Here is a 19606-nt window from a genome sequence, read left to right as displayed (position 1 = left end):
TCATTCCCATTGATTTCAGTGGGTCTGCTCTGGGTAAGATATAACTCATAGAGGTGGGGAGAACTTGAAAGGGTTTCTATTCCAGCCCACAGCCAGTACAGAAAAAATCATACTGATGTAGTATCCCTAGTCTGGACACCAATAACTTCTAATTTCTGTAAAATATGCAAAGATATAAACACTTTTGGGTGGGAGAACTATATCACAAAATTCAGAATTTCCAAGGATGGCTGTGATTCAGTTTTCATATTGTTTCAGAAAGTGTGGATTTGATAGATTTGGTTTTAAATGTGTACCTGGTCAATTTTCTCCTGCATCCCTACTTCCAAATTAAGCCCCAATAATCTGAATGTAGTCAGCATACTGTGCAGTTGGTGCTCAAATTGTCCTGAAGAAAATAGCCATTGTGACCAACCTGTAAAATTAGTGGTCTGCTTCCAGAAAACTAACCAGCTGTGTGCCACTTAGACTTGTAATAGTCTTTATTGAAAGGAGAAAGCAGGACAGGATGAACACACCCCAAATCCCAGGATTAGGAAGGGGTGGGTGATAATAAACCAGAAGAAACCTGTGATTGGAGCCCTTTGACTTGAGGCAGGCAGCAAATGATAGTGTCAGTGGCCAAGGCTGCCTTCTGGCTCCTACAGAACTTGTATAAAAGCTCTCAGCATTGTCCAACACTTCCAACTGCTTCTGCCGTCGCCTCCTGACTTCTTTTCTTCAACTGTCACAGGTAAATTGGATTTAATTCAACTTTAGTTGAATCTAGTGGGATGTGAGGTGGTGTTCGTAAAGTAATTTAAATTTGTTACTTGCTCTTACACTTCTCAAAATGGACATCATTTTCTGAGGACAACCACCCACCACTACCTCCACAATTGACCCAAACTATCAGGTTTTGGGTCTAACTTAGTGGTTAGAAAAGGTCGTAGCTGGTTTCATCGCTGTTCTTACCTGCCTTCCAAGGAGACATGTACCCAATTACGTCTTGCTCAGAGTAATCCTATTGAAATACATGGTCTTGAGTTAATGATGGCTATTTATTTCAATGGATCTGCTCTGAGTAGGGGTTAGTTGGCAAGAACATTTGATTAACATTGCTCCAAAGTATTTAAACTGGGAGATTGAATGAGTGTAAAGGTGATGGACACTGGCTCTCCAGATGCTGTTGATGGACTCCTACCAGTCTTGACCTGACCATTGGTCATCATGGTTGACTGGGCTCATGGGAGCTAGGGTGAAACAACACCTTTGGTGATACCTGCATTGCAGGAAGTTGAACTAGATGATCCTGATGGTCCCTTCCAACTCTACAATACTATGGTCTTATGAATCTGACCTAGTTAATGTGAAGTTATGTTTAGTAAAGGATTTATATGTACAACTTGTTCTCTTGTTTCCTGAAACAGAATGGACTCTATCCCACTAGGTTCTATTCAGAGTAGAATCATTGGAATCAATGCATCAAAATGAGTCATGCTCATAAAGTTCAGTGGGTCTACTCTGAGCTGGACGAACTTTGGATGCAACCCTATGTTTGTCTTCATGGTCAATTTTTCCCCCTTTCTTTTCCTTAAAAAGAACAAAAACAACTGGTCCCCAGGCCAATGGATCTCTATTTCTTGAGTATAAGTTGGCCAGGAAGCTAGTGTATCCATCCATGCATTCTTCTTCATCACCCCACACTAGGCCCAGATCTACCCAACCTTCCACAGCTCTTTCCTCCCCAGCCACCTCCAGCAGATCCTCATACCCCACAGCCACTACCACCCCCATCCAATCCCTTTCACCCTTCCAACTCACCCACAACCCACTCTCCCCTAAGGTTTGAAGAAGTTGGAAGGGTGTTGAGGGAGTTTTCCTCTCCTTTCCATCAGAGAGTGGTTAGGCTTTGGAGGTCTCCTGTTCCACCCTCTTCTTGCTGACCTCCAATGCCCACCCTGCTGCTCTGTCAGTGGGCACTGTGGCCTCCACCAGACACTCCCTTGCTGGATTCTGCTGTCCACCCAGATGTTCCCTCACTGACCTCAGCTATCCAGCCATCACTCTCCTATCTTTTGGTCTCCACTGCCTGCCTGGCCAGTAAGGTTGTCATCATGCTGTCCTTGCAGTGCCAGGTATTGGTGGCCAAAAGAATTGCAAAGTTTTTTGACACTCCTAGATCTTTATGTGTATATAGGAAGAGTTCCGTTTGCAGAATACTTGCAGATACTTGTGTACTCATTCTCGTTATGCATATATTGTTCCAGGCTGACCTCCAACTTCTCCATCATGATGTTCTGTTGCCTCCCATCATGTGCCATTCCATGTGGACCCATCTATCCAGTTAGCAGATGCCAACCCTCTGCTGTCCAAACCTGCTCATTTCCATGTGGACCCATCGCTCCACTGTGCACCCAACCTTCGTGTTCTCCATCCTGTGCCATTCCTTGTGGACCAATCTATCCAGTAAGCAGCTGCCAGCCGTCGTGTTCTCCATCCTGTGTCATTCCAAGTGGGCCCATCTGCCCAATTAGCAGATGCCAGCCTTCCTGTTCTCCGTCCTGTGCCATTCCTTGTGGACCCATCTATCCAGTAAGCAGCTGCCAGCCGTCGTGTTCTCCGTCCTGTGCCATTCCTTGTGGCCCCATCTATCCAGTTAGCAGCTGCCAGCCTTCTTGTTCTCCGTCCTGTGCCATTCCTTGTGGCCCCATCTATCCAGTTAGCAGCTGCCAGCCTTCCTGTTCTCCGTCCTGTGCCATTCCTTGTGGCCCCATCTATCCAGTAAGCAGCTGCCAGCCTTCCTGTTCTCCGTCCTGTGCCATTCCTTGTGGCCCCATCTATCCAGTTAGCAGCTGCCAGCCTTCCTGTTCTCCGTCCTGTGCCATTCCTTGTGGCCCCATCTATCCAGTTAGCAGCTGCCAGCCTTCCTGTTCTCCGTCCTGTGCCATTCCTTGTGGCCCCATCTATCCAGTTAGCAGCTGCCAGCCTTCCTGTTCTCCGTCCTGTGCCATTCCTTGTGGCCCCATCTATCCAGTAAGCAGCTGCCAGCCTTCCTGTTCTCCGTCCTGTGCCATTCCTTGTGGCCCCATCTATCCAGTTAGCAGCTGCCAGCCTTCCTGTTCTCCGTCCTGTGCCATTCCTTGTGGCCCCATCTATCCAGTTAGCAGCTGCCAGCCTTCCTGTTCTCCGTCCTGTGCCATTCCTTGTGGCCCCATCTATCCAGCTAGCAGGTCCCAGCCTTCCTGCATCCCAATTAGTATTTGCAATCCCCGTTGTTCCCCTTGCTAAAACACCAAGGAACCACTCCGCTGGTGTGCAATCATGTTGGGAATCAAAAGTTATGGTACAGATTCAGATTTGGGTACTGGGTACCCAAAATGCTGAGCATTCACAATTCTAGCTGAAGTTGGCTCTGTGCCTGCACAGCATCTTTCATGCTCAGTCCGGCAATGATCTTTCACTCTTTTGTTTTTGAAAATTCCCTTTGCCAGCTTGCAAGATAGCTCTCTTTAGCCAAGGAGGCTTGACACATTGTGGTCGGTTTTCCCTGTCAAAGGAGTTATGTCTGCATTCCCAGAGCAAATAGTAGATTCAGCTCACCCATTGCTCATGTGGTCCCAGGCCCTAAGGAAGTTAGATTGGCCTCAACCAGAGCCAGGGCCTTTTCAACTCTGGCTCCGGACTGGTGGAACGCTCTGCCTCATGAGACCAGGGCCCTGCAGGATCCGATTTCTTTCCGCAGGGCCTGTAAGACAGAGTTGTTCCGCCTGGCCTTTGGCTTGGAGCCAATTTGATTCCCTCCCTCTCTCTCTTTTTTTCCCTTTCTTTTCCTTCTCCTCCTGCGATGAGGCTACATTTTAATATTTTAATGTTCCATTATTTTAATGTTGTATTTTATTTTTGTTTTTAAGTTGTAATCATTCATCTTGTTTTTATTATTGCTTGTAAGCCGCTCTGAGCCCGGCCTTGGCTGGGGAGGGCAGGGTATAAATAAAAAATTATTATTATTATTATTATTATTATTATTATTATTATTATTATTATTATTATTATGTCTCTTCATTGCTTTTGACGTGGTATCTTCTTGAAAATTGGTCTTGATCTGTTCACTTCATGCTTGCTTCTCAATAAAGTCTACTCTATGCAAGGAAAGATTTGTCTCCTGGTCTCTTTTAATTTCCTTGTTATAAAATTCAGTACCAACAGAGTCCACCAAGTCTGCAAAATAGATTAACGAAGGGTTGGAAAACCTGTCCACCTCCAGGTGTTACTGGACTACAATTCCTATCATCTCTGAGCATTGACTATGTTGACAGGGGCTGATGAGAGATGGAGCCCAGCAAAAGAAGAATAGAGATAACTTCCTTATGATGAATCAGACCGTTGGTTTATGTGTTAGCTATATATGCACAAGGGCAAGTAGGTATTAGGTATCTCAGGGGAGATACCCAGCAGTGGAAGTTGCTCCCAGTACCAGTCACCACATGGAAGCAGGGACGGGTTTACTGTTTCAGAAAGTAAGGCTCAGTAAAGCAGTTCTGGACACAGATGCATACAGCTTTTAGGCTTTTGCAGATATAGATATAGATATATGCATAGATATATGCAGATACATACAAGCACAATGCATCTTCATTATTCTAAATAAGTCCAGAAATTCAAGATGTGGCACTGGACTAGTAAGACTGACTAACTGCAGACTAACAGACAAACGACTAAGATGGCATGCATTAATCTCAGATACAGTTGGGGCACTAGGCTGTTACCACAGCAAGCGCCTTGGCTGACTTTATTTATTGGTTTATTTTTATTTTATTCAAAATTATAACAAGACATATTATCCAAAAAACATATCATCCTTCTCCCCCCACCCATTTTTACTCCCTCCCCCCACCCTCCCACACAAAACCCACCCACTCCCACCCCCCGACTTCCCTTAGTTCCAGTCTTTGGTATCTCTGAGAATGCTGTTTTCTGCATGTTACAAAGTTGCATAGATCCTGAAACTATTTAGCTGGTTCTTATCAATAAAAAGTTTGTGAATGTTTATTCAAAACCTGCCAAGGAGTCCAGTTGCTTTGTTGCATCTTCAGATACTTTGTAAAGGGTTCCCATTCATCCTTAAAGTCACAGTTATCCTTGTCCTGTAGCTTATATGTCAGTTTTGCCAGCGCCTTGGCTGACTTTAAACCTGTGATTAGCTAATCCATAGGGTGATTTACGCTCATGAAGGAAACCAATGCCTTCTCATGTCCAGTTACTCCAACACTATCCTGATGGCTAGATGGTGACTTCCTGTTTTGCAAAAAACATAGCATGTTACCTCCCGGACACCAAGATGCCAGGGAGGGGTCCTAGACAGCAAAAATGTGGGGGCAAGCCCCCTGTAACTCTTTGAGGGTATCAAAGGGGTACAACCTATGGTCATCCATTAATGCCTTTTTTTATTGTGTGTGGGGGTGAAAATCCTCGCCTCTGAGATGAGAAGGTGAGGGCGCTGGGTCAGTGACTCGATCCAAGGGTAGCATCAGCAAGCTACCATGCTGAGCAGTGGAATACCTTTGAATCTGGACGTAATTGCCAAGCAAAGAGGCATCCCCTGATCAGACCCTGATTTATGCAGCAGGAGAAAATATTGTTTGCTTGGAAAGGTTTGGAAAGAAGGAAAGACGCTGGTTTTTGCTTTGTTTGAACTGTGGAAGGAGGGTAGGGTAGGCAATATTCTTGGGATCTGCCTATCTACCCTTCTCCAAAGCAATGGAATGTAAAGTTTTTGGGAAGAGTGGGCTTTAGATACCTCTCTGTGACTGACTTATTTTATAACTAAGGATACTTCCCCTCACTGGCCCTGCTTTGCCACTTCCTGGAGTGTTTTTGCCTGGCTGGATTGTGTCCTTGAATATTACTTCCTTGCCTAGGAGGGCCTGGCAGATCATAACACAAAAAAGCATGCTTTCCCCCTTCCAGCAGAGCGGTGCCCTCTGTGGAGCCAGTGTGGTGTAATGGTTAAGAGTGGTGGACTCGTAATCTGGTGAACCGGGTTTGCTTCCCTGCTCCTCCACATGCAGCTGCTGGGTGACCTTGGGCTAGTCATACTTCTCTGAAGTCTCTCAGCCCCACTCACCTCACAGAGTGTTTGTTGTGGGGAAGGAAGGGAAAAGGAGATGGTTAGCCACTTTGAGACTCCTGAAGGGGAGTGATAAAGCGGGATATCAAATCCAAACTCCTCTTCTTCTTCTTTTTGACACATTTTCCTACAACGGTTTTTAAAACTCCATTTCAGGGTCCCTGTGATGGTCCATTGAAGTACTAAAAGGGCCTTAGCTCTGCATGAGAAATTCTCCTTTGCCTTTTTCTTTCTTCCCTGCACTGCCTATTAACCTATTTCCTGAATTTACCCTATCTCTAGTTTTGTAATTGTATCCAAGTATTTTTTTAAAAAATTGTATCCAGGTAATTTAAAATTGTATTTAGTTTTCTTTCTTTCCTGTAATTGTTTCTTCACTACTTGTAAATGTGAATCCCTAAGGCAGGGGTCAGCAAACTTTTTCAGCAGGGGGCCGGTCCACTGTCCCTCAGACTTGGGGGGGGGGACTGTATTTTGAAGAAAAGGAATAATGAATGAATTCCTATGCCCCACAAACAACCCAGAGATGTGTTTTAAATAAAAGCACACATTCTACTCATGTAAAAACACCAGGCAGGCCCCACAAATAACCCAGGGATGCATTTTAAATAAAAGGGCACATTCTACTCATGTAAAAGCACACTGATTCCCAGACCATCCACGGGCTGGATTGAGAAGGCGATTGGGCCGGATCCGGACCCCAGACCTTAGTTTGCCTACCCATGCCCTAAGGCAACCCTTATGCAATGGTTTTATTTGGCATCTTTGCAATGGAATTGAGTCCCCTTGTATCCTTGTGCCTTATTAGTGTTTGTTCGACTTCTCAGTGAATGTAACTACTTTCAGGAAAATAAGCTCCTATGTAAAAGCAGAGTGAGTCAGAAACTGAGCTGGGTGAGTATTTTGTGCCTTTCTTGTTCCCCTTCTCAGAAACAGAAGGTGTTGGGTGTCTGTCTAGTTGTGTTATAAATATCAACTGGGGTCCAAATTATCTTCCTTTGAACATCAAAGAGCCAAGGTGTGAAAATGCAGGCCAGGAAACACCAAGAAAGTTCGTGCCTCATTTTAAATATATCTGATCACATCTTGTCACCTTCCGCTGGTCTCTTGTGCTGCGCGAGGATGTCCATTTTAGATGTTACTTCTCAAAGCTGAAGAATATTGGCTTGGCTCTCACATAAAGTCTCTCAGTTTCAGTTTCTATTATGGCTGTGACATCAGGCCAGTTTGAACCAAGTGTGAATTGGGTCTATGCAGCTACAAAACGAGTCCCAACAATTCACATTGATCAGGAATGATTTGGACTATTCTGGAGGTCAAAACTCTCAGAAAGCCAGACAGCCAGTCTCCAAAGTGTTGGAAATTTTCCAGATGGCACCTTATAAGGAGAACACAAGGATGCAGAGAGGGCAGCTGCACATGGCTCTCTCTGAATGTTAGGAAGTTTGATGCAGTTTGGTCACATTTGGTCAGCTCATCTTTTGTTTAGCTATACCAATAACCAGCCTTTCTTGCTACATGTAGGTAACAAGAAGTGTGCATGCACACAAAAGCTCAAATCAATAACAATCTTAGTTGGTCTCTAAGGTGCTACTGGAAGGATTTTTTTAAAATTTTGTTTCAGCCTTTCTTATACGCCTGTTTGCTACTTAATCCTTTCCCATCATTACCCAATCAAGCTCAGTTGCATCTAGTTCTGTAGGCTGTGTCACTTCACTTATACTCCCCCCTACACATTTTGTCCCTCTTTTTTGTGTTTCATTTACAGCTGTGCCTGTACTTCTTAGTATTTTGTCACCTCTGTGTGTGGGGTGGGGCTTATCTGCACTGTCTCAAAAATTGGCTAGAAGGTTGCCTGTTTCTTTATTTTTGTGGTATGGGTTTTCCATGTCCAGATGACATATCAGTTTCCCTAGAGATAAAAACAAAACACTTTTGACCTAACTGATAGTCGTACAATGAGTTGAAGAAAATGTTCCAGTTAACATTTGTAAAAAAAAGCCTGAAGCTTTCTTGTTAGGAACTGTAGGAAAAGACCTGCCAAGGAAACTAAAAAACATTTTTATGTATGCGACAATGGCGGTAAGAGTCTTAATAGCACAAGGATGGAAGAACGAGGAAACCCCGACTAAAGAACTGTGGCAAGAGAAACTGGTGGACTATGCAGAATTTGCAAAACTGACACATAAACTACATGACAAGGATAACTGTGGCTTTAAAGAAGAATGGGAACCTTTTATGAAGTATTTAAAGAAACAACAAAATGAACTGGACTCCTTGGCAGGTTTTGAATAAACATTCACAAACTCTTTATTGGTAATATACAGATAGATAAACTGAGGATCTTTACAATTTTAAACATGCAGGAAATAACATGTGCTGAGAAACCAGAGAGAGCAGCTGTGGGAAGTTGGGGGGTGGGTGGGAGGGTTTTTTATGGGGGAGGGGGGAAATGGGGGGGAATGAGGATGATGTATTTTTGATAAATTGTTATGTTGAAATTCCTAATAAAAATATTTTTTAAAAAAGGTTTTCTTTTTTAGATTAGGTCTGCATTTTATGTAAAACTGTTTCCTGTGTCTTTACTAATACTTTGTTGTGTGTGGATGTGTGTGTGTAAGAGACAGAGAGTCTTTTGAGTACATTGTACACAGTGTACACAGTCCAAAGCATCACACAGAGTGTATAAAGTATAAAGTTTAATTAAAAAAACTTCATGGAACAGGTGAAACAGGAGCATGTGGACTGGCATGAATGAGCACTAAAACCAACCTTCCTTCCTTCCTTCCTTCCTTCCTTCCTTCCTTCCTTCCTTCCTTCCTTCCTTCCTTTCTTTCTTTCTTTCTTTCTTTCTTTCTTTCTTTCTTTCTTTCTTTCTTTCTTTCTGCAAGCTTTAAAGGTGGCTTGCACAAACCCTATTTGAAATTTGATGGGGTTAACCACCTCTTGAGGGAATACAATATCTCCAAATTTCATGCGCCTACATTCAGCGACGCAGGGGTGTGTGTGTCTGTTTTGGTTTCCCAGTGCAAATGAATGCGCTGGAATTGAGTTGAATTGGGTGCAAATTGATCCAAAGAAAATCAGGGACAGACCCAAATCAGGATCCGAACCAATTTGGGGTGGTCTGGGTTTCCACACCCCTAAGTTATATCTGTTGCTCATGTATATTTAATACAATTAACCACATTTTCAAATCAGTTTGTGGAAATTTTTAAGACTTCGTGACAATTCACTAGCATTTTAGAGCGCATTTTTCCTAATTTACCGGGTTTTTGCATGTATACAGTAGTACCTCGGGTTAAGTACTTAATTTGTTCTGGAGGTCTGTTCTTAACCTGAAACTGTTCTTAACCTGAAGCACCACTTTAGCTAATGGGGCCTCCTGCTGCTGCCTCACCGCCGGAGCACAATTTCTGTTCTCATCCTGAAGCAAAGTTCTTAACCTGAAGCACTATTTCTGGGTTAGCGGAGTCTGTAACCTGAAGCGTATGTAACCTGAAGCGTATGTAACCCGAGGTACCACTGTATGTGGTTTTACAGTTGTTTTTTACATTGTTCTGAGCTTTTAAATTTTGTAAGTGGTGTTCTTTGTTTTGAAACTGTAATAAAATGACTTGGCATGCTATTTTATTAAATACTGACATTTTTGCAAGCAATTTTCCCAAATAAAATGCATTATTAATGTCATCCTCCTCTTGTTGGACTACAACTCCTGGCCTCCCTGGTTTAGTGAAGAAGATCACCCTGCTTTATTTTATTGATTTCTTTCATTCATGCATCACTTCCCATGAAACATCCAAAGCAATTTAACGATAAGAAACATCAACAATAAAAACAGATATAAAAATATCCCCACTCAAAAGGCTTGCTAAAAAGTTCATCAACAAGTCCTGAAAGGACCATAGAGACCTCCTGATGAGATGGTCTCTCCAGAAGGCAGAAAAACCATCAGAATTTGTTTATTCCACCTCCTTGCCAAACAAAATATTCCCAGAATACACCTTTAGAAACGAGAAGCGTTCTCTCATCATAATGTTGAAGGCTGCAGGTAGGGACTAAAAAGTGCAAATCAAACATGTCAGACAAATGGTTTTTTAAAAGGGAATATTGTGGGATTCACATGGGTCTCCCTCAAAGGACTTCAGCAGATTCATTGCTATTCTTTTCTTCCAAATATGTACACCAAGGTGAGAATTGTGATCTGCACCAAGAGTCCTAGAAGAATGAAGGTAACTCTCAGGCTTACCCAAGACATAGGGGTGTTTTCTCCTGTAGGGGAAGAGAAGACATTGAAGGAGGGAGCCATCAGAAAATATCTGGGGATATCCTACTCCTGATGAGAGCCTCCCAATACCTCCCCCCAAAAGCTATGAACGTAAGAACATAAAAGAACCACACTGTTGGGTCAGGCTAATATTGTGGGCCTGCCCTGTCTGCCCCGGTGGTAAACATTGGGGTTGAGCACTCTTCCTCCAGGGTCCTGAGATGGAGAATGTGAGCTCCAGGTGGCTTCTGGGAGACCCCAATGTGCTCTGACATCTTGCAACCTTCGATAGCAGAGCTCTGGTTGGTTTGCAAAGTTCCCAGACCTGTGAATGTTCAGGCGCCGGGCTGTCATTTCAGAATGCGAGACTCCACTCAGAGAAAATCCAGAGGGGAAGACCTGCATCAAAAGACGATTATGCGATGCCTCCCTGCAATTTGCAGATGGTGAACCCTGTGAAATAGTTTACTTCCCTGGCCCAGTTTTCTTCTTTTAAAAACATACTTGAGCTAGAGATTTGTTTGTTCATTTATTATTTTATTTATTAAAATTATATACCCCCCTTCATCAAGAGATATCTTATCTTTAAAAGACATCTGAAGGCAGCCTTGTTTAGGGAAGTTTTTAATATCTAATGCTGTATTGTTTTTTAACACTCGATTGGGAGCCGCCCAGAGTGGCTGGGGAAACTCAGTCAGATGGGTGGGGTATAAATAATAAATTGTTGTTGTTGTTATTATTATCTCAGGACAGTTCACAGAATCAAACACAAGATGAAACACAAGTAGGGTTGCCAGCTTTGTTCTGGCAAAATACAGAATGGGGTGTAGAGGGGCAGGGAAGTTGGGGGGGATTTCTTTCCATCTGGTGCTGAAATGACTTCAGAGCAATCCATTACCATCTATTGCAGCCTAACAGCGTGGCCCCTCTGGAATTTATCACACACGTACACACGAATTCGTAAATCTGTCTGTGCTTGGCTACCCAGAGCATAAATACATGACCAATTCGTGACCTTTCACACATCCTTTCAAACACATGCATTCGGAGAGGATCCCTAACTCAGGAGAGAGAGAGAGAGAGAGAGAGAGAGAGAGAGAGAGAGAGAGAGAGAGAGGACCTAAAATGCAGGATAAAACTGTATCAATACAGGACGTGGCATTTTATATTGAAATATGGAAATCCTGTATTGTACACGGCAGGTGGCAATCCTAAACACAAGCACAGTGGTACCCCGGTTTAAGAACAGTCTGGTTTAAGAACAATTTGGTTTACAAACTCCACAAAACCAGAAATTGTGTTTGGTCTGAGAACTTTACCTCAGTCTAAGAACCAAATCCAAACGGTGGAAGGGCACCAGCGGTGGGAGGCCTCATTAGGAAAAGCATGCCTCAGTTTAAGAATGGTTTTGGTTTAAGAATGGACTTCTGGAACGGATTAAGTTCTTAAACTGAGGTACCACTGTAAATATTTAAACCAAAACAACACCCTTTATCACATACACAGCCCAACAAGACAATGACAAAAATCCACCAACAGCACACAAATCAATACAGTGGTACCTCGGGTTACATACACTTCAGGTTACAGACGCTTCAGGTTACAGACTCCGCTAACCCAGAAATAATACCTTGGGTTAAGAACTTTGCTTCAGGATGAGAAGAGAAATCGCGCGGCGGCAGCGGGAGGCCCCATTAGCTAAAGTGGTGCTTTAGGTTAAGAACAGTTTCAGGTTAAGAACAGACCTCCGGAACAAATTAAGTACGTAACCAGAGGTACCACTGTATGGCTAACCTGATCCAAAACACCCACCCACCCCACTCACACATGAAAACAAAGACCACCACAGCCAACCACAAATGAACAGCCACACCTTGGCCAACCCCAACCTCTCTCACCACCAAAGGAACACAAGCAAATAGCACAGAACCTGCACCAGGGACGCTGACACAAAACCCCACATATATTAAGTATAATAGAAACATTGCCACCTGACCCCACCCAGGTGAGCCCAGGGTGGAGTATAAATTATTATTATTATTATTATTATTATTATTATTATTATTATTATTATTATTATTATTATTATCTCTCCCCCCTTTCCCCTTCTTCTTAATGTCTCAGCAAATGAAACTGATCTATAAAAAATGTTACTTGGAGGGGGAAAAGAGAGAGAGAGACTGCACATATTTTTGTAAACTAAGAAAATCTTTAATAAAAATACATTAAAAAACAACAACACTAACCCCTCCAATTCACCCACAGGTTTGCAGCCAACTCACCCCTAGTCTGGCAGATATTGAGCACACTGAAGGAGATGTTCTTCTGATCGTCTGGACTGGTGACCAGGCAGGTGAAATTGGGCTCTGAGGAGTTGAGCCACCAGGACAAGTGGAGGTCCTTGCCATTGTTAGAGAGCTGGAACCAGTCTGACCCAACTTCTGTGTCGCTGAGGGGGTTCCCTCTTCTCCAGGAGATGTTAAATTCTCCCGTTCCGGACACCTGACATTGCAAGGTCACATTGCAGCCATATGGAGTATTGGACACATTTTGGGGGAGAATCTTCGGCTCTGGGGCCGGCTCTGTGGGGAAATGTAGGGAAAGTTTGTGCCACCAGTGCCACTGACGGGTGTCAATAACATCCCAGTAAAAAGACAGCAGGGGATGGGAAGGGCTGGGTCCTTTTCCATGCTCAGTTAAGCATCAAACACAAGTGAGAAAACAATCACTTACCGTACACAGTGAGGAGGAATGTTTGATCTTGAAAGTGTTGTGTAGCAAAGCTCACGCGAGCCCTGTATGCTCCACTGTCCCCCATCTGCAGATCTTTGATCCTCAATGTGGTCTCATTGACCATTTCTAGCCGCTGCCCAAATCTGTCTCTTGGATGAGGCCTCTCCAGCTTTCTGCCCCTGGATTCAGCAAACCAGAGTTCCAAACCAGTTTTAAGCTTGAAATCCCATTCAATTTTGTCTACGGTGTCTTCTGAGGGAACGTTCACGTGCAGCAAGACTGATCCTCCTACGGTCCACCTTACCTGATACTGGGGAGTAACCTCTTCTGGATTACATAGAGGCCCTATTTGTAAAAGACAAAGGTGAGGGAGAATGTTTATGACCCAATAAAAATGAAATTGGTATGCTGTTCACAGTCCTCGAAACTTCCATCTGCATTCAGTTGTTACGTTCACCTTTCACACAAAATACCTCCTCACCCAAACAGCCCTTGCTTCTCTTAACCCTTAAAATCTGGCATCGGTATCCTTTTTAACTCTGGGAAGGATCACCCATACAAAACAAGGAAATCAGCCTCTGGACACATGGAAGGAGGACCCTGAGTCATCCTGGGTCCCATTTGGCCGCAGATGTCCTGCCAGATGTCCTGTCTCACCTGCAGATTGGATAGCCCAAAGCAACAGAATTAGCCAAGTGATTTTGGACTCCATCTTCTTTGCCACTGTCCCGTTTCAGAGCTGGAATGGGCTCCACTGTGCATGGCTAAGCCCCTCCTGCTTTGACCACAGCCCCCCAACCGCAGCAGTTTCCGCTTTTTCTTTTGGCCCCTTATCTTCTCTGCGACATCTCACTTCCTTTTCAGGATACAGTATCATAGAAACAATTTACCACCACAATGCCTCCTTTTCTGCACCAGCCTCATGTTATTGATGGAAGTTATTTTGCTGACCAAAACAAGGCCTTTGGCTGATTAAGCTACCTATGGCCTTTTAAATAATAATAATATTATTATTATTTATACCCCACTCATCTGGCTGGGTTTCCCCAGCCACACTGGGTGGCTCACAGCATATATCAGATCATACTGAAACATCAAACATTTAAAACTTCCTGATACAGGACTGCCTTCAGATATTTTCTAAAATAGTTTTAAATCCCCTTGGCATCTTACAGGAGGGCGTTCCACAGGGCAGGCGCCACCACCGAGAAGGCCCTCTGTCTGGTTCCCTGTAACCTCAGTTTTCACAGCAAGGGAACTGCCAGAAGACCCTCGATGCCAGAAGCGAGGGAACTGCCAGAAGGAACTCAATGTCTGGGCTGTATGATGGGGGAGGTGATGCTCCTTCAGGTTCACTGGGTAATTTGTTGATTACAGTTGCTCTTCAAATAATTCATATACTTCTTCCAATCTTCTGTAAATCTCTGGTCCCGCAGGTTTTGAATCCTTCCTGTCATTTTGTCCAATTGTGCATAGTCCATTAATTTCGTCTGACATTCTTCTTTCATCAGAATTTCTTCTTGTTTCCATTTCTGGGCTAACAATACTCTTGCCGCAGTTGTTGCATATAAAAACAATTTAACATCTTGCCTATTAATGTCCTCCCCTATAATACCAAGTAAAAATGCTTCTGGTTTTTTTTTTTTTAAATGTATATTTCAACATCTTTTTCATCTCATATATCATTTCCCAGAAGTTCTTTACTTTTTTACATTCCCACCACATATGATAAAATGTTCCTTCTTTTTCTTTACATTTCCAACATTTATTATTTGTCTTATACATTTTAGCTAATTTCACTGGTGTAATATCCCATCTATACATCATTTTCATCATATTCTCTTTCAAAGCATTACAGGCTGTAAATTTTATCCTTTCATTCCACAACCTTTCCCATTCTTCAAGCTGTATATTATATCCAAAGTCTTTTGCCCAATGTATCATTACCGATTTCACTTCCTCATCTTTCAAATGCCATTCCAACAGTATTTTATACATTTTAGGCATTATTTTACATTCATTGTTTAATATTTCTATTTCAAATTTAGATTTTTTATCATCAAATCCTTTTCCCTTTAAATCCTCTTTATATATTTCATTGACTTGGTGATAGTGCAATCAATCATTTACATATTCTTTAATCTCTTCATATGATTTCATTTTCCATTTATTTCCTCCCCCCCCCAACAATTTCTCATAGGTAACCCAATTTTTACTCATATTTATCTTTTTCACACTCATAGCTTCTAATGGAGATAACCACCACGGTGTTTTACGTTCTAATAAGTTTTTATACCTGTCCCATACTTCATATAAAGATCTTCGAAATGTGTGATTACCAAATCCTTTATGGATTTTTGTTTTATTATACCATAGATATGCCAGCCAACCAAATCTATTGTCATAACCTTCCAAATCCAACAAATCTGTATTTCTTAACAGCATCCATTCCCTTAACCAACAGAGACATGCCACTTCATAGTACAACTTCAAGTCTGGCAGGGCGAAGCCCCCTCTTTCTTTAACATCTGTTAACAATTTATATTGTATTCTCGGTTTCTTCCCCAGCCAGGCATATCTTGAAATTGCTTTTTGCCATTCTTTAAAAATTGCTGCCCGCTTGATTATAGGAATTGATTGAAACAAACATAACATCTTTGGTAGCACATTCATTTTTATAGTTGAAATCCTTTCCCAAAATGATAATTTCATTCTTCCCCATATTTCCATGTCTCTCTTAATTCCATTCCACACCGGTGTATAGTTATTTTGAAATAAATCTATGTTCATTGTGGTTAACCAAATTCCTAAATACTTAACCTTTTTGACTACTTCTATACAAATTTCCTGCTGCAACATATCAACCAAGTCTTGTTTCATATTTTTAACTAATATTTTAGTCTTGCTTTTGTTTAATTTATTGTTCTATTTCTTTAATAACTTTTTTGGCATTATTTAATGGTTCTTCTATAGTTAGTACCAAGTCATCTGCAAAGGCTTTCACTTAATGTTATTTCCGGCCAACTGAAATTCCTTTTATTTTCTCATTTTCTCTTATTGTCCTTAGAAAGACTTCCAGTACTGATATGAATAATAGTGGTGAGAGCGGACACACTTGTTTTGTACCTTTCGTAATTTCAATATTTTCAGTTATTATATTATTTACTATCAATTTTGCTTTTTTGATTAGAAGATATAGCTTTTATACATTTTATAAACAATTCTCCAATGCCCATTAATTCAATATTCTTTATTATAAATTCTCAAGATATATTATCAAAGGCCTTTTCCGCATCTACAAACATTAACATCCTCAGTCTTCCATCCTTGTTCTATTAAGACACTCGCTGCCATTGTCGCATACATGAAGATATTCTTCAACTTCTTTGGCAGATCTTTTCCTACAATCCCTAACAAAAATGCTTCAGATTTTTTAACAAATGTTAGATGGAACATTTTCTTCAATTCATTGTATATCATTTCCCACATTTTTTTTATTTCATTACAATCCCACCACAATCCCTCCTTTTTCTTATACTTCCAACACATATTTGCGCTAGTTTTATACATTTTTGGTGATCAGCCTTAGCCACAGACAAATTAGCTCTTATTTCCGCCTCTCTTCCAACCCCCTCCCATGCAATTCCTCACTGGCAACTGATATTCCCCTGGCAACTGATATTCAGAGGACAACTGGCTCCAATACTGTAGATAGGGTACAGTCATAATGACTGATAGCCATTATTAGCCTTATCCTTCATAAATTTATCTAATCTCCTTTTAAAGTCCAAGTTGGTGGCCATGACTACATCTTGTGCTAGTGAATTCCAAAGTTTAATTAAGTGCTGTGTGAAGAAATACTTTAATTCTCCAACATTCAGGTTAACTGGATGATGCCTGGGCTTCTAGCATTATCCCTAAATGAGAAACAACAAATGCCCCATGCACAATATTAAACACATCTATCATGCCCCCTCTCCTTATTTGCTTTATTTCTTGGCCATTTATCCAAAGAAATCCAAACCTATCATGGTGTTAAACAAGGCTGCATCCTTGTGCCTACTTTATTCAACTTCTATATTAACTCCTTAGTAGGAAACATGGAGAAAGAAAATGCCCGCCCCCCTAAATTGGCTGGTACACCACCACCCCAGTTCTCTTATATGTGGATGACGCAGTTCTAATTTCCTTCTCCTGTGTAGGCCTAAGAAAACTTCTAAGATCTCTCACTCTTTATTGTAATGCCGAACAATTAACTATAGCAAATCCAAAGTTATGGTGTTCTCTAAAAAAAGAATGAGACACAAATGGAGAATTGACAATTGACCTATTGAACAGGTATCATCTTTTTAATACCTGGGTATAACCTTCCAGGAAAAGGGCTCATTGTATTATCAGGCTGAAAATACTATTGCAAATGCCCAAAGGGGCAAGAAGCTGAGAATTCAATTTAAGTTATTAACAGATGCGAAAAAAGAGGAGGCTTCGCTCTGCCAGATTTGAAATTATATTATGAAGCATCATGTCTTTGTTGGTTGAAAGAGTGGATAAAATTAGAATCATAGAATAGAATCATAGAGTTGGAAGAGACCACAAGGGCTATCGAGTCCAACCCCCTGCCAAGCAGGAAACACAGAACTGTTATATTTGGAAGGATTTGATAACAGATTTGGATGGCATGCGTATTTATGGTGTGAGAAGAAGAAAAATCATAAAGGTTTTGAGAACCACATCTTCCGGAGATCTTTAATTGAAATATGGGATAGGTACAAAAACCTACTAGAACCAAGAGCTCCACACTGGTTATCCCCGTTAGAGGTTATGAGTGTAAAGAAAATCAATATGAGAGGGAATTGGATTACATATGGTGAATTGATAGTGAAAGAAGGAGGAAAATGGAAAATGAAACCTTATGAACAAGTAAAAAAGTATGTATATGATTGGTTGCATTACTTTCAAGTAAATGAAATGTTTAAAAAGGATCTTAGAGAAAATGGATATGTTGAAAAAGATTCAAAATTTCAAATAGAAATAATACGAAGGACGAGGAAGTCAAGTCGGTTATGATACATTGGGCTAGAGATTTTGGATATAATATACAACTAGATGATTGGGTAAAAATATGGAAAGAAAATATAAAATTTACGGCATGTACTGTGTTAAAGGAAAATGTTATGAAAATGATATATAGATGGTATATTACACCGGTCAAACTAGCGAAAATGTATAAAACTTGTAATAAGTGTTGGAAATGTAAAGAAAAAGAAGGGACATTTTACCATATGTGGTGGGAATGTAAGAAGGTGAAGGGTTTCTGGGAGATGATATATAATGAACTGAAAAAGATGTTGAAATGTACATTTGTAAAGAAACCAGAAACTCTTCTGTTAGGAATAGTAGGAAATGAAATAAATAGAAAGGACTGTAAACTTTTCCAATATGCAGTTACAGCGGCGAGAATATTAATGGCCCAAAGATGGAAACAGGAGGAATTACCGACTCTGGAAGAATGGAGAATGAAAATGATGGACTATGCAGAACTGGACAAATTAACTGGGAAGATCAGATATCAACGAGACCATAAGTTCATCGAGGACTGGGGAAAATTTGTAGAATATCTGAAAAATATATGTGATGAACAAACAACGTCCGTGGGATTTCAAGAAGCTCTGTGAAAGGTTGAGGAGTATTGTAAAAAAGAAAATAAGATTAGGAAGGCATATAAAAAGGCAGTATTAAATTTAGGAAATGCGTAACTAAGATTTAATTACGGGTGATTGGCAGATAAGCTGAAGGAACTCCATAATATATAATTTGTGATAAACCTTTGATATGGCATTATATGTATATTGTATTGAAAATTAATAAAAAACTTTATAAAAAAAAACAAATGCCCAAAGATCTACCAAAGCTATTATAAGGTTTTTCGGTTGAAAAGGGGGCCAATATATTCCAGCAGCCTCCCAGGTCTTTGATGCAAAAATATTAACACAACTGACATACGGTTCTCAGATCTGCAGCTTCTTAAACCTTGCTACCTTAGAATCATTCCAAACTAACTTCTATCACTGCCTGCTAGGGATCCCTTCTTGTGTGTCTAACATAGCTGTCCGCCTGGAGGTCGGACAAATCCCTGTTATTGCTCAGATATGGATTCTGAAGATCCATTATTGGTTAAAACTTATCTTTTCCCCTGTTGGGTTGACACCCTTAACCCTACTGGATTCCTACCAATCCAAATGGAAAGCTACACTGCATGAAAAGCTAAGAGGCTTGGGGTTTTCCCCACAAGCCCTGATAGCTGTAGGTTATGAGAAAGCTAGAGCAATAATCCGCCAATGAATTTGGGATGTGGAACTGCAATGCCACGTGAGCGAGATGAATAAACACCCAGCAATAAAAGATAATGGGAGAGGATTTACCCCAGCAAATTATTTGTCAAAATTACAAATACCTAAATTCAGTGGTGCCCCGCAAGACGAATGCCTCGCAAGACG

The 19606-nt window shown here is 41.3% G+C and overlaps 1 protein-coding gene across 2 annotated transcripts in view; it reads right to left on the bottom strand.

Moving 5' to 3' along the window:
• Positions 1 to 14002, bottom strand: part of LOC309358653 (T-lymphocyte surface antigen Ly-9-like) — a 261266-nt gene extending 247264 nt beyond the window's left edge. Inside the window, exons 1-3 of one of the 2 annotated variants that reach the window (XR_014163505.1) lie at positions 13110 to 14002; positions 12659 to 12958; positions 9624 to 10381 (exon numbers count right to left, since the gene is read on the bottom strand). Coding sequence is in view for 1 of the 2 variants with exons in the window: in XM_081892024.1 (XP_081748150.1) it covers positions 10269 to 10381; positions 12659 to 12958; positions 13110 to 13233 (537 nt within the window). In the remaining variant the exon portion in view is untranslated. Of the gene's footprint in view, positions 1 to 8558; positions 10382 to 12658; positions 12959 to 13109 lie in introns of those variants that run through there. The other variant, XM_081892024.1, reaches the window with a different exon arrangement.
• Positions 14003 to 19606: the final 5604 nt, after the last annotated feature.

Source organism: Podarcis melisellensis (assembly GCF_964234715.1).
Source record: "Podarcis melisellensis genome assembly, chromosome: 16".
Classification (NCBI taxonomy): Eukaryota; Metazoa; Chordata; class Lepidosauria; order Squamata; family Lacertidae; genus Podarcis; species Podarcis melisellensis.
The sequence above is the reverse complement of the archived record's forward strand: the minus strand, read 5'-3'. Positions and strand labels throughout refer to the sequence as shown.